The 23228-nt window shown below is 49.1% G+C and overlaps 2 protein-coding genes and 1 pseudogene across 15 annotated transcripts; 2 read left to right on the top strand and 1 right to left on the bottom strand.

Moving 5' to 3' along the window:
• The first annotated feature begins 226 nt into the window (after positions 1-226).
• OSGEP (O-sialoglycoprotein endopeptidase) lies at positions 227-6677 on the top strand. The gene is made up of 11 exons (XM_007127744.4): positions 227-504; positions 1633-1752; positions 1934-2109; positions 4383-4478; positions 4615-4664; positions 4811-4889; positions 5539-5604; positions 5717-5807; positions 6046-6121; positions 6222-6320; positions 6475-6677. Exons 1-11 carry the CDS (start codon positions 390-392, stop codon positions 6512-6514), a joined length of 1008 nt encoding a protein of 335 aa, XP_007127806.1. The 5' UTR covers positions 227-389; the 3' UTR covers positions 6515-6677.
• Positions 2116-2821, bottom strand: LOC129391909 (60S ribosomal protein L27-like; annotated as a pseudogene).
• Positions 6678-12634: 5957 nt separating the features above from the next.
• Positions 12635-22606, top strand: KLHL33 (kelch like family member 33). Of its 14 annotated transcripts, none has more exons than XR_003678688.2 (9): positions 15887-16121; positions 16337-17114; positions 17474-17578; positions 18249-19173; positions 19289-19456; positions 19563-19728; positions 20230-20346; positions 21179-21232; positions 21933-22605. XR_003678688.2 is itself a non-coding variant. In XM_028486200.2 (8 exons), exons 2-7 carry the CDS (start codon positions 16358-16360, stop codon positions 21183-21185), a joined length of 2025 nt encoding a protein of 674 aa, XP_028342001.1. In that variant the 5' UTR covers positions 15887-16121; positions 16337-16357; the 3' UTR covers positions 21186-21232; positions 21933-22606. The 14 variants fall into 14 exon arrangements, 9 of the variants coding, with proteins under 9 accessions (XP_028342002.1, XP_028342001.1, XP_028341998.1 ...); XR_003678691.2 differs by having other exon boundaries at positions 15888-16121; positions 19563-19625; positions 21933-22604; XR_008616770.1 differs by lacking the exon at positions 21179-21232 and having other exon boundaries at positions 21933-22606.
• Positions 22607-23228: the final 622 nt, after the last annotated feature.

Genomic DNA, 23228 nt, shown 5'->3' with positions numbered 1-23228 from the left:
TGGGCTGTTCATCGCTATGCCAGAATCACGACTCCTTCTGCCACCTTGACCGGAGATCCCAGAGCTGTGTAAGAGAGAACAAAATCAGTGGAGAAGGCTGGGCTGCACCATGGGAGAGAGGCAGAGGAACGGATAGGAATTTAAGGAGCAGATGCCGACTCAGTGTTCCTGGCAGTTAAGAGAACAGGTCCTCGAAGGGGCCTTGATGGGTCGCCGTGACGACAGGGGTTGGGGCTGGCGCCGGCGCGCTACCACCTGGAATTCTTTGGTATCTGTTCCGGTGCGTGCTGCTCCTTAGTAGCCACCGACTCGTTTTCTTCAGCGATCCAGAGTCTGCATCCCAGCGCGGACTGGTGCGGGCTCCACGGCCCCAGTGGTAGCTAGGAGCCATGCCGGCGGTTTTGGGTTTTGAAGGCAGCGCCAACAAGATTGGCGTGGGAGTAGTACGGGATGGCGTGGTGCTGGCGAACCCGCGGCGGACTTACGTCACGCCTCCTGGCACAGGTACCGGAGTAGGGAACTTATAGTTTGCGGCGCACTTCTCTGCACAGCATCACCTGCCATCTTCCTAAACACTAGTGAAGAAAGGTGTGGAGTGCATTGTCCCCTCATAGTTTTTGATCTGAGTCTCTGAGATTATGTGACAGTGTTGTCATCACAAGGTTGATGGATAGAAGAGTTACAGGCACTTGAACCTGGATCTTCTGAGCTCGTTCAGCCTTTATTGAGCATCTTTTACGTGCTAATCGTCAGCTGGCTGCTGGCTACAAAAATAGATGTATAAGCTTGTTATGGAGCTGGACATGTAGACAGAATTTCACATTGTAGTGTGATAAATAGTATAACGTAGATGCAGTCAAAATACACTAGAATGAGAAAGAGTGTAAAGACTCCCAGCTTAGGTGTAGACAGAACTGGCTGGCTTTGCAATATTCAGTAGTTGTTTTTGGACTTCTGTATTCTTAAAATGGGAATGGTAATACCTGCATCATTGGGTCTTGAGAATTAAAGTACCAGACACATTATCACTTTTAGTAAATGTTATTTTTAAGTTATATTGTAACTTGTCTACCCTCCCTGCAAACATCTGCTTACGTAGGAGAAAGCAACTGACTTGCATATACCTGAAAAGCCTCCCTGAGTAGGCGATGTTGTGACAGGTTACTCATTAGGAGTGTATATGTATGTTTAGCACTCACTCTTGGCATTTGGGCACCAAGAATGTGAAGATAAATAAAATAGCCGGTGCTTTGAGATGCTCATGGTTAAACCGGGAAAAGTACGGATAATTATAATGCTATAATTGTTATATGTTACATATAGTGTGTTAAATTCAATGATGTGTTAAATTCATGCACCCGGTTTGTAGGGTCACAGAAGATCACCAAAAAGTATGAGATAGGTATCACTTGAATTGAGTCCTGAGTAGGAGTTGAGTATGAAGAAGGGCATTTCTGAGAGCTGTGTAGCCTAGCTGAACAGGCTGGAAAGACTATATCTGAAGACATAGAAGACAGGATGCTTGAGGAAAGGGAAAGGGACTCTTCCTACTCCACTAAAACATCTGTTTTGACTTCTACCTACCTTTCCATAGAAAAACTCTGTGATCTCTGACTTGTGTCCATCTCTTAGGATTCCTTCCAGGTGCTACTGCCAGGCACCACCGAGCTGTTATCCTGGACCTGCTTCAGGAGGCACTAACAGAGGCTGGATTAACCTCCAAGGATATTGATTGCATTGCATATACCAAAGGTATGGCTGGGAGAGTGGGCGACGATGGAAGAATATACCTGGAGCCTGGCTAGGTCAAAACAGCCTGCAGCTCACCTCTGCTACCACCATTACCGCCACACAACCTTCACATCCCCTGCTTCCCCCGGCTCTGTTTTTCCTAGTCTCTATAGGATTCTCACTCCCATTTCTGTCCCCGTAGGTCCTGGCATGGGTGCCCCACTGGTTTCTGTGGCTGTTGTAGCCCGTACTATGGCTCAGTTGTGGAATAAGCCATTGCTGGGCGTTAACCACTGCATAGGCCACATTGAGATGGGCCGCCTCATCACTGGAGCCACCAGCCCAACTGTGCTATATGTCAGTGGAGGAAATACACAGGTATTTAACAGTACTTCACCGTTCGTTCTTTTTGTTTCCCCTCAGAGATTTTTGGTTATTTTTAATGACTGAAACAAAACAGGTCTAAAACCACACCTTCTGGAAGAACCATTTGTTCTTGCTGGTCTCTTTTCAGACTTGACCTTGGCCTCTTGTTGGGCCGTGCGTTTAAGAGCAGGGTCTCTGAAGACATGCTTGCTGACAACAGTTTTTTCCAAGGGGATATCCACAGAGTACCTTGTGGGCATGAGGTGATTATAGTTATAAACTTTCACAAAAGACTTGATCTCTGACCTCCTGGCGATTTTCTTCTTGCCAGTGGTAGCCATCACTTTGCAGGGATAGCGAGATGCCATCATCAGTGTTCTTCATGATGACCCACCAGGAGCAGCACCACCTTCCCAGGTTTCGTGAACTTGCCCATTTTGACAGAAACCACTCTGGACTATGGCAGAAAAGCTCCACCATTCCTTCTTAATTTCTAAGGCACTGTACCAACAACTTTCATGTTCCACCTGAGTGGTGGGAACTGCAAGAGCAAAGCTGGGCTCATCTGAAACTAAAATGTGATATACTAGAAAACCCACAACAGAGTTTGTGGTATTGTATGTTTGGGCAGTATGATTAGAACATTAAATGACCTTTATATATGTGGCTGTAGAGATAAGGAATTTCCAATTTAGAGAAGGAAGAATGGTTAAGGATTGAAGTATTCAAAATAATGAAAGGATTTTCATTTTCATTATTTTGAAGCTTATTTTTCCTATGAATCTTAGCAATTAAAACTAAGGGGCAGGGCTTCCCTGGTGGCGCAGTGGTTGAGAGTCCGCCTGCCGATGCAGGGGACACGGGTTCGTGCCCCGGTCCGGGAGGATCCCACGTGCCGCGGAGTGGCTAGGCCCGTGAGCCATGGCCGCTGAGCCTGCGCGTCCGGAGCCTGTGCTCCGCGGCAGGAGAGGCCACAACAGTGAGAGGCCCGCGTACCGCAAAAAACAAAAACTAAAAACAAAAACTAAGGGGCACTATCCCATTTGTATAAGGTCTTTTTAGGTTGGGATTAGAGAACTCCAGCCTTCCTTTCCCACATAACACCTGATGGGATTATCGTCAGGAATGGTCATTGTCTCCAGCTTATGAAAGGGTTATGTTCTAAAACTTCATCTTGTGAAATAGTTATTAAAGATGAAGTACATATTCCCGTGAAACTGATGTGGCAACTTTAATGGGTAGAGAGCAAGCAACTGGTTGAGGCCTGAAGGATATCATACAAAGTTAGGGACTTGGGGTGTGGAAAGTATCAGTGGAAGCTTACAAGAGTTAATGGAGATGAGCAGCAATGGAATTTTCTCTTCTTTTCCTCCTCCCTTTTGAAGCCTGCTTAGGTGTGAAAAACAGAAGATGATTGGGTAGGGAAGTGTAGATGACAGAAGTAGAAAGGCAGAATTTTTTCTTTCCTCTTTTGTTGCCAGCTTTTGACAGTAGAGTAAGAGCTACATCAGAATGGAAGAAAATCCCTAGCAGCACCAGAAAGGGAAAGGGACTTATGGTCCTTAGGAAGTACTCACTGTCAGCAGTATGGAGCATATGTGTCAGTGGGTGATAAATACTCTCTGTGCTAGAAGCTGGTCACGTATGAAGAATGGACATAAGTTGGTTGCCAGTGCTGAGTTGGATGGGCCATTAGTCTGACCCAGAATGGGGTTTTAAGTTTTGTTTTTTCTTGTTGTTGTGTTTGCTGCACTGCGTGACTTGTGGGATCTCAGTTCCCCAACCAGGGGTTGAACGAGCACCTTCAGCAGTGAAAGAGCGGAGTCCTAACCACTGGACCGCTAGGGAATTCCCTGGGATTTTTGAGTTTCTTTTAACTCTACCTTGGTGGTTTCCCTGGTAGGATAACCTAGAAGAACTCTGGTTTCCTGCTTCCAAGAAGGAAAGCCTTCCCTAGTACACACTGTCTAGACTGCTTTTAAAGGAATATTAGGAACCTCCAAGCAAGAAAAATGCATCCAAAGTGATAATTTGCTTCTCCCCTGACCTAGACTACCTTCTGTAGACTAGGAATCTGCTCTGGGAATCCTTGGGGTATATATAGACTTCTCAGATAAGGGCTATTAAAAAGTACCCATTGAGGGCTTGGGAAACTACTTTTTCCCATTGCTTATTGCTTTTTGGAAGCTCTAGTGACCATGTTGATCCTCTGCTGCATTCTTCCCCAAAGCCAAATGCTCCTCTTTACAGACTTGAGGTTTCATGGACATCCTCATCACCCTTAGGTGATTGCGTATTCAGAACATCGTTACCGCATCTTTGGGGAAACCATCGATATTGCTGTGGGTAATTGTCTGGATCGTTTTGCTCGAGTGCTGAAGGTAAGCTATTGAGGCTACAGAGAACATAAGATGTGAATGTATTTGCGGGGAGCCATGGCAAAGGAGGAGGAAAGTAGTAAATTAGCTTCTTATGTTTCCTGCATACCTGACTTCATCCTCTTTTTCCTTCTGCTAGATTTCCAATGACCCAAGTCCAGGCTACAACATTGAACAGATGGCAAAGCGGTAAGGGGAATAAGGTGGAAGGAGGCTGACTGGTGGGGCGCCAGGGATTTCCCTGTATATGTGTTAATGAGGTTTGGGAGGGCTTTGGAGGGTGAGCAGCCAGCTGACTACAGGCTTAAGTGCCTCATATACTCACTTCCACATAGAGGCAAGAAGCTAGTTGAGCTGCCATACACTGTAAAGGGGATGGACGTCTCATTCTCAGGGATCTTGTCTTTCATTGAGGTGAGTGTGGGAGAGGTGAGGAGATGGGCACTTCTCATGCTTTTTAATGAAGCACATGTGTTTTGCTCACCAGTGTATTTTCTACATATAGCATAGTACTGGCCCATGTTAGATACTGAATAAAGTCATTTAGCAAATATTTATTGAACATCTTTTGTGTGCCAGGTGCTGTTCAAGGCAATAGTGATACAAGATGGAGCAAAACAAAAATCCCTGCCTACTTGGAGCTTGCACTTCATGCAGTGGGGGTGGGAGACAGAAAAAGAAACAAAAAAAAAAGAAGGGGGGAAATAATAATATAAAAAGGGTCAGATGGGGACAAGTGCTCTAGAGAAAAATTAACTGGGGTAGGGAATGGAGGGTACCAGGGTAGACATTCATAATTACTGTGTCTTTTTTAAGATAATCATAGTATTTTCTTTCTTTCTTTTCTTTCTTTTTTTTTTCCCCCCTCATAATTATTGAATCTTGAAAGACTGCTGCTGGTTTTATAGCTCAGTGCCAGTGAAGGGCAAGGTGTCATATGGGATGTACTGGTAAACTGAATTGTGGTGAAACATGGTGATACTCCAAGTGCACTAATTTTTTGCTCATATGTCATCCCCAAACCGCAATTCATTGTTTTATATGTTTTCCCCTTTAACTATAGGATGTAACCCAGCGGATGCTGGCCACGGGCGAGTGTACTCCTGAGGATCTATGTTTCTCCCTGCAGGTAATGGAGTAAAAAGCTGGGACAAAAAGTTGAAGCTGGAGGAGCTTTTATATAGCAGACAGAACTAAGCTGGGATTGTCTTTGATGTTTTCACCTTGTTTGCCTTCCATAGGAAACTGTGTTTGCAATGCTGGTAGAGATCACAGAGCGAGCCATGGCACATTGTGGCTCCCAGGAGGCCCTCATCGTGGGAGGTGTGGGGTGTATGTATCACTGAACTGTGCTTCTCTTTCCTCTTTTGGGGCATGTGTATCCTCCTTCTGATACTCTAAGTCTCTAAGGGTTTGGGGAAATTACTCATTTTATTTGTTGTCCTATGCTTCCCACTCCTTGCTCCTGGAATCCCTACTTCATTTTCCTAAGTCAGTGCACATGAGGTGTACAGACAGACTGTGGAGAAATGGCCAAAAGTAAGCTAACTGTACCCCTTCCTCTTTGTAGGTAATGTGAGGTTACAGGAAATGATGGAGACGATGTGCCAGGAGCGTGGAGCCCGGCTTTTTGCCACAGATGAGAGGTAAAGGCCCTTTCCCTTTCTTTATTTCTTTTTTTTCCCCTCCAATTACTGTGATTTTCCACGCTTAGATCATGAATTTCACACCTCTTTTCCTTCCCAGATTCTGCATTGACAATGGAGCCATGATAGCCCAGGCTGGCTGGGAGATGTTTCGGGCTGGACACAGGACTCCTCTCAGTGAATCTGGGGTCACACAGAGGTGAGTAGCCCCTTGGAGGAGGTAGACAGGATTAAATGGGAGGTAGGCAAAAATGATCAGCAGGGAAGAGGATCCAGAATTGTGAGGGCAGAGAAGAATGGAAGGGGCTAAGGGGTAACTGTCCACCAAGTTTTTCCTATTTTTTTTTTTACAGGTATCGGACAGATGAAGTAGAAGTGACCTGGAGGGACTAACAAGGTTAACAGAATCGGAGTAGATAGCGCCCTAAGTGGAGACCAAGGGGGACCCTGGGCCTTAATCTTTATCCTGACATAAGAATCCTGGCAAGGCTGTGGATGCCCCTCTCCTATCATTTGAACCTCAAGATGACTCAGCATTAAAATATTTTTGTTTTTATATGTTGATAATCAACTTGTGTTCAGGAAGGATACACAGTTGGCACTGGATAAATTCTTGTTGATGGGATGATGGGTAAGGAGGCAGGGGGTCAGAGCGGCACCCTGGCTGACTATGCAGGTTGCCTTGGGAGCTGCTGCTCTGGAGCTAAAATTGAGGGGAATCTCTTAGATATTCTAACCTCTTCTTAGTAATGCTATTATCATTGATACTATTTTACCAAGATCTTATGCTAATTCCTTTACATTTATCATCTCATTTAAATTCTTTGAAGTATAGGTACTCAGGATTTCCCTGAAAATAGCCTGAAGCCAGGTGTAATTTCATGCTAATTGATAACTCAAAAGTAAAACCATCCCTCTTCCATACACTTAGGCCTACAGACATTTCCATTGGCAGGCTTGAGGGGGTGGGCCGAGGTATACACATCCTCTCTGAAATTAACAGCCAGTCATTAGCAAAAATCCCACGTATGCTCAACCTCTTCTCTGTATGTTCCCTTTTTATAGTCCTGCTCTGAGCCCTGGTTTCTCCTGAGGACTCTGCTTATTTTAGTAGTGGTGGTGGTTTCTCTCACACCCATTGTACCACTGGGCCTGGAGGCAGTGCAAGTGTCCTCATTTTTTCTCATACTATTTTTTTTTTTATTTAGCTGCACTGGGTCTTTGTTGCGGCATGCGGGATCTTTAGTTGTGGCATGCGAACTCTTAGTTGTGGCATGTGGGATCTAGTTCCCTGACGAGGGATCGAACCCCGGTCCCCTGCATTGGGAGCATGGAGTCTTAACCACTGGACCGCCAGGGGCGTCGCTTCCTCATACTATTTTTAAGGCTATTCTCTCATCTCTAACATACCTCAGCTTTGAAACACAAGTCAGTACCTGTCATAAAGCTTGGTGATTTAAATATCCATGTAGATAATCTTTCTAACACTCTGGTCTCAGTTCTTTGCTCCTCCAGTGATCTTGTCCTCCACCCCCACTTCAGCTACTCATTCCCTTGTTCATATTCTAGACCTACCACTACTCCATATCTCAATCTTAAACATCCCACCCTCCCACCATTACTTCCTATCTTTCCAGTTTATTCCACTTGCCTTCATTTCCCTCCTCCCACTAAATTCCAGTCATGAGCCCTTCGTTTCAAAGCCTTACCTCCCTTGCTTCTCTCTGGCTTTTGTCACACTCAACTCTTCACCAACTTTACTCCTAGATCCATGCAGCTGAAAGGGCTAGGAAGAAACAGTCAGGTTGACTTGTCTTTAAATTCATTACCATAAAACTTGCGTGAGTCCTTTATGCTCCTAGCAACATCCCCTGGTCCTTTTACTTGCCCTTCCTTTTTTTTGGCCATGCTGCATGGCTTGTGGGATTGGAGTCCTAACCACTGGACCGCCAGGGAATTCCCCACTTGCCCTCGCTTCTGATCCCTTAAATCTCCAACATCCCTCATTCTCACTTTTACTTTGGTAGAAAATAGAAACAATCAGAAAAGGTTCATAAGCTCCTACCACTATACCTGCATACCTTCCAGCATTTACACCTGTAAGCTCTGCTTTCTCTCTTGTTACTGTATACCAGTGATTCTCAACTGGGACTGAGTTTGCTCCCAGAGGACATTTGGTTGATCACAGCCGGGAGGTGGTGCTGCTGGGTAGAGGCCAGCGATGCTGCAAAATAGCCTACAATGTACAGAACAGCCCTCCACAACAGAACTATTTGGGCTTAAATGTTATTGGCGTCAAGGTTGAGAAATGCTGCTCTAAACAAACTGTCCAGGCTCCTGTCCAGCCAGTCCCATCATCTGGCTTTCAAGGACATCTCTCAACAGTTCTCCTTTTCTGTAGCGTCAGTATTCCCCTTTCTCTCCTGGAGCATCCTGTTGGCATACAAATATGCTGTCATTTTTCTTATCTTACAAAGACATGAACCTCTCTTGACCCCATTTCCCCTTCCAGTTGCTTCCAATTTTCTTGCTCAATTTTTATTTACTTTTTTTTTTTTTTTTTTTTTTTTGCGGTACGCGGGCCTCTCACCGCTGTGGCCTCTCCCGTTGCGGAGCACAGGCTCCGGACGCGCAGTCTCAGCGACCGTGGCTCACGGGCCCAGCCGCTCCGCAGCATGTGGGATCCTCCCGGACTGGGGCACGAACCCGTGTCCCCCCCATTGGCAAGCGGACTCCCAACCACTGCGCCACCAGGGAAGCCTCTTGCTCAATTTTTAAAAAATACTTTGTTTATTACTAGGTTTTTAAGTTGAATTATAGTTGACTTACAATATTAGTTTCAGATGTACAGCATAGTGATTTAGTAAGTATTCTTATAGGTTATACTCCACTTAAAGTTATAAAATATTCACTGTATTCCCTGTGCTGTACAATATATCCTTGTAGTTTATTTATTTTGCTCTGTAGCAGAACATCTTAATAGAGTCTTTTCCACTTTCCACCAATTCCCTATTAAGTCCACTGCACCACGACTGTTCTCATCATGGTCACCAAGGACTTGCACAAAGCTAAATCTAATGGCATCTTCTGCTTTATCTTGCACAGACTGTCAGCAGCATTTGACACGCCCTCTTTGAAACACTGTCTTTACTTGGTCTTAGGACATATTCTCTGGTTTGCCTCCTAGTTTACCAAGTACTCTTTCTTAGTCTGCTGGTTTCTCCTCATCTCCATAGTGCTCTAGAGTTCAGTCCTTGGACTGCTTTTCTGTTTACATACATACCTGGAGTGATTTCATCCAGTGTTACACATTAGAGCCATTTCAATGTGGATGACTCCCCATTTTTTCAGCTCCAATCAGGACTTCTATCCTGAATATCTAGCTGCCCTTGGCATCTCGACTTGGATGCTTAATAGGCATCTCAAATTTAACATATACAAAACTGAACTTATTTTCTCCCCAGCTTACTGCTGCAGTCTTTCCTATTTCAGTTAATGACAACTCCATCCTTCTAGTTGTTCATGTTAAAGTGTCTTGGTATTATCTTTGGCACCTCTTTTTCATCTCCTCCAATTCATCAAATCACGTTGACTTTACCTTCAGGATACATCCAGAATCCAATTTGTCACTTCTCTGCTGCCACCCTAGCCCAAGCCAGAATTTTCTGCCTCCAAGATCAGAGGTCCCCAACTCCCTGGCCATGGACTGGTACCGGGTCGGTTGGCGGCCTGTTAGGAACCGGGCTGCACAGCAGGAGGTGAGCAGTGGCGGGCGGGTGAACGAGGGAGTGAAGCTTCATCTGCAGCTCCCCTCTCGCTCGCGTTACCATCTGAACCATCGCTTGCATTACAGCCTGGAAAAACTGTCTTCCACGAAACTGGTCCCTGGTGCCAAAAAGGGTGGGGACTGCTGTCCGAGATTATTGCAGTAGCTGGTCTACCTGCTTCCACCATTTCCCTTGTACAGTCAATTCTCAACACAGCAGCCAGAGTGAATAGTGTTAACATGGAAGCCAGATTGTGTCACTCTTCTCAAAACCCTCTGTGTTTTCCTACCTCAGAATAAGAACCAGAGTCCTTTAAAGGCCTGTAAAAGCCTCCATGACCTGCCCCACCCTTCCTCAAGTAATGCTTTGACCTCACTTCCTGCTACTTATCTCCTTGTTCCCTCTGCTCCAGCAACATTGGCCTTTCGTTCTTCCTTAAACACTGAAGGTGTGCTGCCCTCAAGGCCTTTCCGGAGGTATAGTCTGTAATTCTGCTCAGCTTCTTTTAGTGAGGGCTTCCTGACAACCCTACTTAAAATTGTACTCCTCTAGGCTTTTTAGCCCACTCCCCTGTTTTCTTTCTCTTCATAGCACTTAGCAGCTCGTAATCTAATAGTTTTTATTATGTTCATTGTTTACCTCTTCTTGTTGGAATATAAACTCCCTGAGGGGAGGTGTAGCTTGTTTTATTCATTGGCATATCATCTCCCAGTACTGAAAATAGGGTCTGGCACATAGTGGACATTCAGTTAGTATTTGCTGAATGAATGTATAAGCTGATGAGGAACTAAACCAAAGAAATAATCAAAGGACTATAAGGTAAGACTTGAGCCAAAAGATTTTAAAAAGTAGGATTACATGAGCTTGGGAAAAGAGGAAGTTTCTGATTACTTACTAAGTAGAAAGTGATGATAAATACTTTTTTTTTTTCATTTACAAAGGATAGACACATAAATGGGTTGAAATGCATTAAGGCATGGAGGTTTAAAGTAGAAACTTTGAGATGGAAGGTAGAAAATAAATTCTTGTTGAATATATTTGAGAACAGGAATAATCTGTTTTTCTAGTCTTGGGGAGTTTTCAAGTATGTTATTACACATTAGCCTCAGGGATTTATTTGTAAGTTTTTATTAATATCATGGGGTGGAATGAATTGTGGAGGAAGGACCTTCTTTGGCACTGCAGACGCAGTTTGTATTGCGTAGTCAGGGAGTTCTCTCCCTAGGAAGCTTTGGGCTGTTGTAAAATCCTTGTGTGTCCAAAGCTTTGGGCTACCCAATAGTAGACTCAAAAAAGTTTGTGGAGCCAGGAGATTAAAATCTTGGCTCCTTGAGTCCTAAATTATGGACTCCTCTTCCTAGCTGTCTTTCCTCCTGAGTCTCACTAACAGTATAGGGTGAGTGTGTACTGCTGATTTCCACAAATGAAGGCAATGGGGGATGTCAGGCCCTGGACAGCATCTCCAGCCAGGTCATGTATAGGGCCCCAGGGCAGGCTGACTGAGGGATCACAGGTAGGCTCCTGTTATGTAAGAAATGGAACCTGTTCCTCAGCTTCTGTAGCCATTGGACTAGTCCTACCCCTGAGCTCTACGCCCCTGCAGTTTGAAATCTTCCCAGATTCATGACTGTGAGGGCAGCCATAGGACTTCATGAAGGCATGACTATTGCCATACGACTTTATGAAGGCACATGTGCCACTCTGACTGCATGGTTAGGAAAAGTGAGCAGGGACAAGGTGAGCGCCATTGTCAGTTTGTACTCTGGGACAACTGCCCCCACTTTAATGGCCCTGTTCCTGTATATCTACCTGCTTTTGGTTTGTGTTCAGGTCCTGCTCAGGGATGTAGCCTGAAGGAGCAGGAGTCAAGTTGAGAGAGGTAGATGCCAAGTTCTCCTTTGGTGGTGGCTTCTGCACCTGTTGTAAGACCACCAAGTCTTCAAAAGCCTTTTGGCTACAGAGAAAGGAAACCCCAGATACAGAAGGGAACAGAAAGTATGTCATCCTCTGAAATTTCTGTCCTTGGGGATTTAGGGATAATAGGGCTTCTTCACTCTTTAGTTTTTCTGTTTTGCTGCCCAGCTGGCATTTCTTTCAAACTGGTAACCATAAACCTGTTCAGATGTAGGTAGAGATTAGCCACTGTTTCCCCACAGCCAGTACCCCCTACCACAGAAACTCCTCTTCCATCAGTTTTCGGCTCCTCCTACATGAATCCACTTAAGTCATTACTGTTTTTTGAGCATCTCCTCTATGCCGGGCAGTGGGCTAGGTAAGATTTATCTCTCTAATCTTCCCCTCTGGTTCACTCACCTGGTAGTAATCAGAGAGCCCATAGAGGCAAGACCCTGGCTCTCAACATCTGCCGAAATACTAGCCATACTGGCACTCTGACCCTAGGCAGCTCCCACTCTGCACACCCACGTCGGTCCTATTTCCTAAAACATCTCAAATCATACAGGAGCCTGGAAATGAGATTTAGGACACACACTCGTTCATGGGAAGAGAACCCCAACCCAAAGCAGTAGGACTGTAGGTACCACCAGTGCCAAAGCGGGTAATGGAAGAGTGTGTGCATGGGGTTGGGGGGGACAACCAAATCTGATAATCAAAGAGCACCATACAGTTCATTAATGAAACGAGGGATGGAGAGGACCAGTGAAGGAGGGGATGGGGGCCTACCTGCATATAAACTACTTTTAACTGATGAATGCCTCTGGCTCATTTCATCACCTAGCCCCTCAGAGAAGCAGAAACCAGGGTTCCAGGTCATTCTGCACTGAAGGCAGGAGTGGAGGGCCTTACCAATTGTGGCAGAGATGCCCAGGTAGGAAAGCATGGTCCACGTGATGGCAAGGATGGTTCCTTTGGGGACAGCTGTAGCAGGGTCCTGGGAACGAAAGTTGAACCATCAGTGGAGAGAGAAGAGGGGTGATAGTGTGCTCCATGCCTGGACATCTTTGTCACCTTGAGGTCCCTAGAGATACTGGTCCTGGTGAGTACCCCAGTGGCTGGAGGAGAAGAAGATGGAAAACATACCAAGGACACTGCCCTCTGGACCATGCCCCCCACTGCGGGACAATATTATGAAAGAAAATGCTTTTATGTGAAGGAACAGAGAGGAAAAGAGGTTTTGAGGAGCACCTCCTGGCTTCATTTGTTCTGCCCAAATTATTACCCCTCTACCCAGTTTAGTGTCAGTGTCTTAGGTTAGGCTGGGAAGCATAAGGGATTTTTGGCCCAGGGACTTACAGGACTCTGAGTGGTCTGATGGCCAACTTGCGAATGACATACAGAATCAGAAGTTGAGGGTTCTTTTCTGAGGAGGACACATTTCTCAGTCAGTTTCCCACTGTCTCACCTTGGTACCCAAAGAAGCCAGTGACTTGTTGGCTGGGGTTTGTGGGGAGGAAGTCCCCAGCAGGTAGTTGATAAGAGAAAGGAAGATCAGGAAGAAGATAATCTGGGCCTATAATACCATGGGTGACACCACCCCCCTCCATAGAGAGAGGAAGAAAGAGGGAGGGAAGAAGAGACAGAGAGAGAGGTGAGTGGAAGGGAAGGAGTAGTTCCTCCTCCTCCTCACTTTCCTTGTCTCATCTTCACTCTTCTCTCCAATCCTCTCGTTCTGTTTCCTACCAACCTCCTCCCATAAAGGAATGTGGCTCAATGGGTGTCCTTTTCCTTCTTGCCTCAAACTACAAAGCAACCCTTCCCATGCCAGAGGGGTGAATATCAAGATTGTAAATACTGGGAGCAAGAACCAGGGCATTTCTCATCTGGTAGTCATGTCTAGTGCTTATCCCAACAGATCCTCCGAAGGAGTCCTCCTACTTTCCCCTTCAAAAACTGGCATGTGGAGTCTCTCCCAGCAAAACCGGCTAGTTTCAGGCCTGGGTCCCTGGAAATCTGCTCTGTCAACTACCCACACACACAATCCCACATCTCCCCACATTCCGCCCCTTCCTGATCTGTCCACCTCCATCCCCTTAGTCCTTTCACCCCCAACTCAATTCCCCCTCGCCTGCCTTGGACTCCCTCTCCACGCCTGCCAGTGCCAACGCCTACAAGGATAGTCACGGTCACCAGGCCCACCACCCGAAACTCATTTTCAGGATCCATGTTTGGTAGCTGCACCCCGTGCTCCTGGAAGGGCAGAACACTGAGGTAGGGGGTCACAGAGATTTTTAATTGGTCCATCTGATTCTTAAAATGACTTGCCCAGGCTGGAGCCACGAAAATGCAAGCTGGCTGGTCAGTTGACTTGAGAAAATGATGCATGAAGGAAGGGAATGGGCATTACCCAGAACAGGTCCAAAAGGGTCTCTGTGAAGCCCACTGTATGCACAGCCTACTGCATAGGAGAAAGCAAATATGATTCCAATGGAACTGCCAAGCGCCAGACCCAGGCTGTGCAAGACAAGGAAGTAGGTACCGCCTGAGAGGAGAGGAAAGAAGAGGCAATCGGTCGCACCAGCTCCCAACAGGACCGGGGGCCCTAAGCGGTCATGGAGTCACAACAGACTCACCAGCCTTGACTTTGCCATTGGTGGAGATGGCCGAGATAGACAGGCTGGTGATAGTAGTGACTGAAGCCGAGAGCAAGGTAACGAGCGATCTGAGCCCTGGAGTGGGATGGGAATGGGGCTCCTTTAATTCACTGAGGCCGAGTCCCAAATCCCTTCCTACTGTCTAGCAGAGTGCTGAGCCCACACCTATGCCAGCCTGAGCAGTGATCCAAGGCAGCTGCAGGTAGAGGATGATGTCCCTGATCATCAGGGAGGGAGGAGTCAAGGTCACCCTCAGCCCTTTCCTCTCACCCTCAGAGGGACCCTTGAGACTGTCCTCTGGAGCGAAGTTCTCTTTCCCTGCTTCCATCCCGAACCTTTGGGAACCCTGAGTACCAATCTGTTACCATGACTCCCGTGACCCAGATAAAGCGCAATGGGGCCTTGCCAGGCCTGGCCCCCGAATTCTCCACATCATCTCTTGGGGAGTGTGGCTCCACATGGGGCTCCTGAGCAGAGATGGAAGTAATACTGCCCCCTGGCTGAGATGCCAAGACCCTGCCCCAGTCAGCAGGTCAGCAACAAGAAGGACGGCTAACAGACCCGGAGGTGCTATGGGGGGAGGTCAGTCATAACGCATTTAATGGAGGGTGGATGACTGCACAGAAGAGCTGGTTTCATCCAACCTTCGGGATTCACTGTGGGGTATGGGCCTCGCCATGGTGGAGCCGAGCAGAGCCTCCAGAGACACGTGGCTGTGGTGGAGCTGTCCCAGGACCATGGGGTTGGCAGAGAGCGCAGATCAGGGTCCAGTGTCCTTGTCCTTTTTGGCAGAGGGAGGGCAGAGGCTGACCTGGGGTTTGTCTCTGCCAGATAGCGGTTCCTCCTCTTCCTGGTGGGGGCCCAAGGTGTTGGCCACCTTGTCTTGCAAAGGGGAGGCCATAAGAGGATCCACGCAGAGGCTGGTCACTATCGCCCATTTCACAAGCCAGGACAGCCATGGGCTGCCTCTCTGTTTACCCATTTGGAGGAGTGCAGCCCGAGGGTTGGGTTTGGCTCTCTCACCACCAACTCCACGTTGGCACAGGGAGGAAACCCCTCTCTAAGGGTGGGTCACCAATGGTCGGTAGCCCTGACCCATGCCCCTTCACCTCCCACATCCCTCTGCCCTTGTTGGACCAGATGGATGTGTTACATTTGAGTTTCACATCAGGATTGTTCGCTCCAGGGTCCCAGCTTTATCATGCACAGAAAAATCAACAAAGGCCAAGGACTGACCCCAAACACACGCTTCACTCTTTCTCCCCACTTTCCTGTGGGTGTGCAGAGTCCAGACTTTCTTCACGCACCCGGTCCAGCCCAGTCCAGTGAAGGAAGCCTTTCTGGCCTGGCTCACTCCACCAGATCCCTGCATCCTACCTGGCTTCCGAATTTGCCTCGCTCAGCACCAGGGCATGACCTACAAGTGGAAGAGGGGAGGAGGTCCTCTCAGGTCAGGCCCAGGGGATTGGGTGTCAGAGTTTGGGCGCCTGGAGACCAGCCCCCAGCCTGCCAGCACTGCCTATAATTAGCTGGGCTCGGTCAGGGACGGGGCCCTGGGGGCGCGTTCCCTCCTGCCACGCTGTCAGGAGTAGAGCAGGCTCAAGTGAGAGGGCAAGCGCAACGCTGGTGTCTTCGGAGGGTGACTACTGGCATGGTGGCAAGACGGGCGGGGTACAGTTCCGGGTACTGGATTTTTACGCATAGATCTTGTGTGCTTTGCTGCACCTGGGGAACCTCAGAGTTGCGCGGTGTAGCCTACACGCTCGAGCCCTGGGATGGGGGGAGGGGGCTGAAGTAGTAAGAGGGTCTGACAGGTCGCCGGACTGGAGGCAGGGCTTCCTCTGGCCTCTGTGGGTCCAGCTCTTACCCTCTCTTCTCTTTCCTCTGCTTACCTGCAGCAATCCAGTGAGCTTGGGCCCATGAGCGTCTCGGACTCGGCACATCGTCCCTCAGACCCTGAACAAGTCTCTCTTCCGGTCCGGAAGGACGGCCTTGGCCTCCCTTTGGCCACCAGGAGAACCCCCTCCTGGCCTCCGTCCCCGGACGAGGATCCTGGTTTGCCCCCCTTTCCTCTGGAAGAGCCTGGCCCCAGGCCCATGGCCCCGGGGAGCCTTCCCTCTCCAGCCTTGTCCCTAGACAAAGAAGAGGAGGAGGAAGAGGATGAGGACGGAGAAGACGCGGAGGAGCCCGAGGAGCTGCGCAGCGAGGCGCATCCCAGCCAGTTTTTCGCGGAGGCACAGCGGCTGCGAGAGCAGAGGTTGTTGCTGGATGAAGACGTGTCAGTCGGGGGGCGAGTATACGGGGTGCATCGGGTGATCTTGGCCGCAGTCAGCAGCCTCTTCAGAGGCAGGCTGCTGGGCAGCAGAGGTCTGCAACGCCCCCTCAGCCTGGATGTAACCCCCGGGGCCTGGGAGGCCGTGCTGACCTTTGCCTATGAGGGGGTGCTGGGACCCGCCCCACGGGGGGATGTGCTGGTGGCGGCTGAAGCCCTGGGAGCACCCCGGGTGAAGGCTGCGGCCCAGTGGGGACGCGAGGGGGCTGGAAGCACCCGGGAAGATGAAAAGCAGCCCAGCCAGGCAGAGGAACTGAGAGAGAACCTGCGCACCATGGAACTCCTGTACCAAGAAGGCATCGGGTGTGACCTGGAGCTGGAGGCAGACGGCTGCCGGCTGCGGGGTGAGGATCTGTGGGGCATTACATCAATGCAGGCGCATATGCCACCTGGAATGGTGTGTGCGAGCAGCGGGTGGTTCGGTCCCTACCATAGTGGTTTTGATCCCTGCTGCAGTCAGGATTTCCCCGGGGTGACCTTTGGCACCTCTCCTGACCCACTGAGAATGGGGCATGCGCAGTTAAGTTGTTTTCTTAAGAGCACCGACAGATTTATGCTGTGGCTTTCCCTGTGCCCAGAAACAAGAAATTTACAGTCAGCTGGCTGGAGCTAAGGGTATATAGTCCATGCCAGTAGAACAAGCAGGAGGTGATTGACTCAAACAAAGATTAACCAAAGGCCCTTCTTGGCATCTTCTATTTAGGACACAGGAAAAGCCAGAGGAACACAGTGGAAAAATTCAGTGGGTCCTTTCCCCTAAGTGAGCTTGACACCATGGCAGACGTGGACCCTACAGCTAGTGAGCAAGGTCTGGTACTGTTTGGCCAGAATCTTAAGGCTACCAGTTCATGGCAGTTTGAAGTTAACTCAATTTTGAAGGTTTCCAGTTTACAAGCACTAAATCTTGGGTAAGAGGAGATGGCAGTTAGATGACTGTGGGTCACAGCCATTCCTGAGTGTGGTACCACTTTCTGAGTAAAATCCGACTAGCAGAATGGCTGATGTCAGTGGCTCTTACAATTGTAGAGGAAAGAACTTTATTCTGTGCACAATATAGAAAGACCTATATAAGTTGCACATTGGTCTTTGCAGTTTATTTTGTACCCCCTCTTAGCAAATGTTCTCTGTAGCATCTTCATTTGATTGATCAAGACCCTTTCTCTAATTGGCCTGCATCAAAAAGACTAAAGCAATGTTTTTCAAAGTGTCTTCAGGCCACTAACATGAGAATCATGCAGGGTGCTTGAATATGTTAAAACACAAATTCCTAGGGTCTCCGTCTAGAGCTACTGAATCAGAATCTCTGGAGGTGGGTCCGTGAAACCTTCACTGTAACAAGCACCCCATGTGGTTCTGGTGCATATACCGCAGTTTGCCTGTGGTCTTGGGTGGTTGGCCCAAAGTTGGGGCTGTGAAGTCAGGAGAGTGCCTCGCAGTTTGCAACACTCTGGGTCCTCCTCTGCTTCTCCTTCTTGCAGTGCACCGAGCAGCCCTTGCCTGTGGCAGTGAGTTCTTTGGGGCCATGCTCCTGAGCGGGATGAGGGAATCCCAGGGCACAGAGGTGTCTCTGCATACCATCTCTGCCCAGGACCTGCGACTCCTTGTCTCCTTTGCCTACTCTGGGGTTGTACGGGCAAGGTGGCCAGGACTGCTGAGAGCCGCCCAGGCTGCTCTGCGGTACCAGAGCTCTTCCTGCCTGGCTCTGTGCCAGAGAGCCTTGGCACAAGGCCTCAACCCTGCCCGTTGCCTGGCCCTGATCCTCATGGCTGAAGCCCCTGGGCTGGAGAGGCTCTGGAGCAAAGCCCGTCACTACCTCCTCACCCACCTGCCTGCTGTGGCTTTGTGTTCCGCTTTCCCATCTTTACCGGTCGCCTGCCTGGCTGAGCTCCTGGACAGCGATGAGCTACACTTGCAGGAGGAGTTCGAGGCCTTTGCGGCTGCACGGCGTTGGCTAGCTGCCAACCCTGACACCCAGGAGTCAGAGGCCAAGGCCCTGCTTCGATGCGTCCGCTTTGGCCGTATGTCCACCAGGGAGCTGCGGAGGGTACGCGCGGCCGGGCTGCCTCCACCCTTGAGCCCGGACTTGCTGCGTCAGCTGATGGTGGAGGCTGAGGTTCCAGGACAAGGGAGACGGAGGGAGCCTGACCAGGCACTAGTAGTGATTGGCGGGGACGGGCTCAGATCAGACATGGCCATGAGACAGCCGTCCCGAGGAGTGTGGTGGGCCCGGGCCTTTCGCTGCGGCGTAGGACTGGTTCGAACTGTGGAGTGGGGACGGCTGCCTGCCCTGCCTGCCCCCGGGCGCTTTCGGCACGGGGCGGCGAGCCTAGCCGGAAGTGAGCTCTACGTGTGTGGCGGACAGGATTTCTACGGCCACTCTAACACCCTGGCTTCGACTCTCAGGTATGGGCCCCTGAGAGCGGCCGGTCCCAAGGTGGGCAGCTGAGGGAGGTTGGCAGCCCAGCCAACCGCAGACTCCCAGGGTCACTCTTCCCATCTCTTGTCCCACTGTGTCCAGGTGGGACCCCAGGCAAGAGGACTGGGAGGAGATGGCACCTTTGTGCCAGGCTCGGAGCTTTTTCCCCCTGGTGGCGCTGGATGGACTGCTTTATGCCCTGGGTGGACGAGACAGTGGTGTTGCCCTCAGCTCTGTGGAGACTTATAGCCCCAAGCTCAATATCTGGAGGTGAGCAGGGAAGGGGGTGTTTCAGGCATCAGGGAGAGGCTAGGAGTCTTGGAAGAGGAGAACTGAAGATGACTGTTGCCTGATCACATGCCCTGTTCTTCCACAGGCCGGCACCTGCTCTTCCAGCACCACGCTTTGCCCACGCAGCTGCTGTTTTGGAGGGCCAGCTGTACGTAAGCGGCGGCTGCAGCGGGACTGGCCAGTACCTGGCCTCGTTGCTGCACTATGACCCCAAGCTTGAGAAGCCGGGGACACTTCTGAGCCCTATGGGGGTACCTCGGGCTGGCCACGTCATGGCTGCTCTGGGTGGGCGGCTGTATGTAGCGGGTGGGCTAGGTGAGACTGGGGACCTGCTGAGCTTTGAGGCCTATGAACCAAGGACTGATAGCTGGACTCAGCTGACCCCCCTGCCCTCGCCCCATGTCGGTGCTGCAGGCGCTGTGCTGCAGGGGGAGCTACTGGTGCTGGGGGGCTACAGCCACCATACTTACGCCCCCTCCCACCTTATCCACGCCTTCTGTCCTGGCCTGGGCCGATGGCTGTGCCTGGGAACTCTGCCGAGGCCTTGGGCTGAGATGCCTGCCTGCATCCTGACACTGCCCACCGTGCAGCAAATAGCTTTGGTTCCCACACGACACCAGACTAAACCTGCCGGGTGAAGGGGGAGCGGTGGTGGATGGCGTGAGGAAGGGATAAGAAACATTTTGAGAGGATAGAAATAATGGGGGCAGGGATAAAGAGAAGGCTTTATTCATGATCGTATTTCATTCTAGCACAGTGCTTTACAACTCACACAGCGCTTTTGTATATATGATCTGCATTGAGGAAAAGCTGGTTCTGGAATTCCTAGGGAAAGAGCGTTGGGGAAGGAGAGGCAGCTGAATACCTAGGTAAGGAGAGGAGACCCAGGGGCAACTGTACAAAGTTTAGATTCTTGGTGGGGAAAGTGCATCTGGCCGGGCAGACAGTCGAGAAGCGTCAATAGCCAAGGTGTAGGGGCCATGAGAGGTCAGTTGGGAAAATGATATTCTGATCAATGAGCGAAGGAGAAAAACGTGGAGAGGCCATCCGTGAAAGAGCTGAGGAGTGTGGGGGAAGGACTGCCGTTGCTGCTTCTCTTTACTCTCCAATCCCTGGGACACCAAAACCCTCCTGACAATGTGCTTTCTCAGGTAAACTTGTAGACCCAGTCTAGCGTTTCCTCAGCCATACACCACAGGCTGCCCCTAAGAGCCTCTTGGTTTTCAATCTGAGGAGGACGCTCCTGTCTGGACCTGGCACAGCACAGGGGCCCGAGATGCCAAGGCGACGAGGTGGGAGTGCTGCAGGCGGGGAAGATGAGGAGGGAAAGGAGGGAGGGGCCCATGGCGGCAAAGGGATGAAACAGGATTTGAGGGCATGGGGTGGGAGAAGTCAGGAGGCTGGCTGGCTTCTTTCCTTCCCTTTGGGGTGAATCGAGGAATCAGGAGAGAAAACAGTACAGTGTGGTGTGAGGTCCTAAGTTGTGAGAGGAAGTGGCAGAGAGAAGAGTGAGAGGCAGATGAGGCCCAGAAAAGTGGTTTCTTCCTCTGTCCCTTTCTTCCAGAGTTTTTTGAATCCATTTCCCTTTTTTCTTGGCCAGGGAAAGTTGAGTCAGATGTTTCCTCTCTCTTCCTCCACCCTGATTTTCCTTCCCCATTTTTTTGCTCCTCTCTTCTATCTTTTCTCCTTTCTCCCTCACAGTTATTAATTATCTACTGTGTGCCGAGTACGATGTGAGGCACTAAGGATCCCAAGGTAAGGGAGCTCCCGACCAGCACACAGACTTGTAAGCAAATACAACTTTTACAGTGGACTTAGAGGTATGGACACTTACCTCATACCTCTCACGAGAGCCGCGTACCTCACATACCTCGTAGTTGAAGGTATGAGAGCCCAGAGGATGGAGGAGGGAACTCTGTCCAGGGGAGACTTCTGTTAGGAAGGCATCATCAGATGGGTGTAGATTGAACTGGATCTTGAAGGCTTCCTGGAAAGTCACCAGTCAGAGAAGGAGGGAGGCATTCCAGTCAGAGAAAAGAAGCAAATGGGGCATGCGGTGCCCTGTGTCTCCATAGCAAAGGGGAAGTCAGTATTCCAGGGATTCTTCAGAGAATTCTGCTGCTGTTCTAGCCTACTCTCTTCCCTGGAGTCTTCCTGAAGACAGTGGCTTTCACCTAATTGTATGTTCTCTTCCTCCACAACTCCCCTACGTCTTTCCTGTCTGGTATTTCCACTTCTGACCCCTGAGCAGGTTAAGGCAAAGAAGGGCCAGTTCTTTGTACAGGTCAATTTTCTCTTACCCTTGCTTATTTAGATTCTCATGCTGCTAAGGGTGAGATGAGGGAGCCTCCCTCACATCTTTCTTCATCCCGGCCAGGAGAGACTTGACATGTTTTTGTTTATTGTTTTGAGATTTCATTATTTTATTAAGGTTTTTTTCTATATCCCTGTTTAGGAACATAGTTGAAAATGAGGAGGGGTAAGTAGGCTATATAAGAGAACAGAGAAGAAAGATTGAAGAAGACAGGGAAGAAGGAAATCGGAAGCACTGAGAAACTACGAGGATTGAGTCTTTAGGGTGAAGTTCTGTGAACACGCTCTGTGATTTGTATGCAAAGACAGGCTTAAATAAAGGTTTCACCATGACTGAATCATTCTTGTCTAAGTTTCTCTATTGTAAAAAACATTCAATATCCCTTGTAATTTGGTTTCTGTCTCCACCACACTACTGAAACCATCCTCCTTCATTGTCACCATGACCTACTTCTCACCAAATCAAACAATCTAAGGCCATCCTCATTTTCCTTCATCTTTCTACAGGAATTGGCTGGCTTGAAAATTGGCTTTTACCCTAAAAATTTCTCCTTCCCTGGCTCCAGAGATAGCACACTTTCCTACTCTTCTTACTTCTCCAATCCAAAGAGGTGGCAGAAAGTCAAATCATAGTGTCCAAGAGGGGGTGGTGCCATCCCAGGCAGAGCTGACAGCCAAAGGTCCAAAATTATGTAGATGGGGGAGTTAGCTGCAGAAGGCTCTAGCTTTCATTACTTATTTTTTTTGTTTGTTTTTTGTTTTTGGCTGCACTCCATGGCATGCGAAACCCGTGCCCCCTGCCAGGGAAGCACGGAGTCTTAACCACTGGACCACGAGGGAAGTCCATTTTTGAAATTGTGGTTAGAATGAAAAGAGAGGAGAAGGTTTCTGATGTGAAGCAGGACACTGGCCTTGCTCTTGGACCACTCTTCAGTGAGAGGGGCCTGATACAGGCAAGGCAACGAGCTGGGGCCCTGGGCAAGTGCACTGAAATTCAGGGTAGTATTTCGACCCCAGAAAGCAAGTAGAGTGAGGATCAGGAATTGGGACAGAAATCATTCCTACAGAGCAGGCAATCATGGCAATCCAGGGATTAGGCTACAGTCTGGTGAGTTCCTAGAGATGTAGGATTCTTATCTTTGGTAAATCAGATAATGAACCAAGGTGTTGTAGGTACTCCCCTACTACCTGCCCCCACTCTTCCTTCAACTCTTCCTTTGTGGGTGAGGGTGGAATTTACACACCTGCGCTCATCTTTTCCAGGTCAACTCAGGAACTGGATAGAACTGGGGGTGTAGGTTCAATACCAATAAGTGTGTTGGACTATATGAGTCTCCTATGCCTAATTCTGGGTTGCCCATGTTTTTCTCTTATTTTGCTTCATGATCCTCTTCAGAAAGCTCACCTCTCCTCTATCCCAAGCCTTAATGACTCAACT

This window comes from Physeter macrocephalus, unplaced genomic scaffold (genome assembly GCF_002837175.3).
Source record: "Physeter macrocephalus isolate SW-GA unplaced genomic scaffold, ASM283717v5 random_651, whole genome shotgun sequence".
NCBI classification, from domain to species: Eukaryota; Metazoa; Chordata; class Mammalia; order Artiodactyla; family Physeteridae; genus Physeter; species Physeter macrocephalus.
The sequence above is the reverse complement of the archived record's forward strand: the minus strand, read 5'-3'. Positions and strand labels throughout refer to the sequence as shown.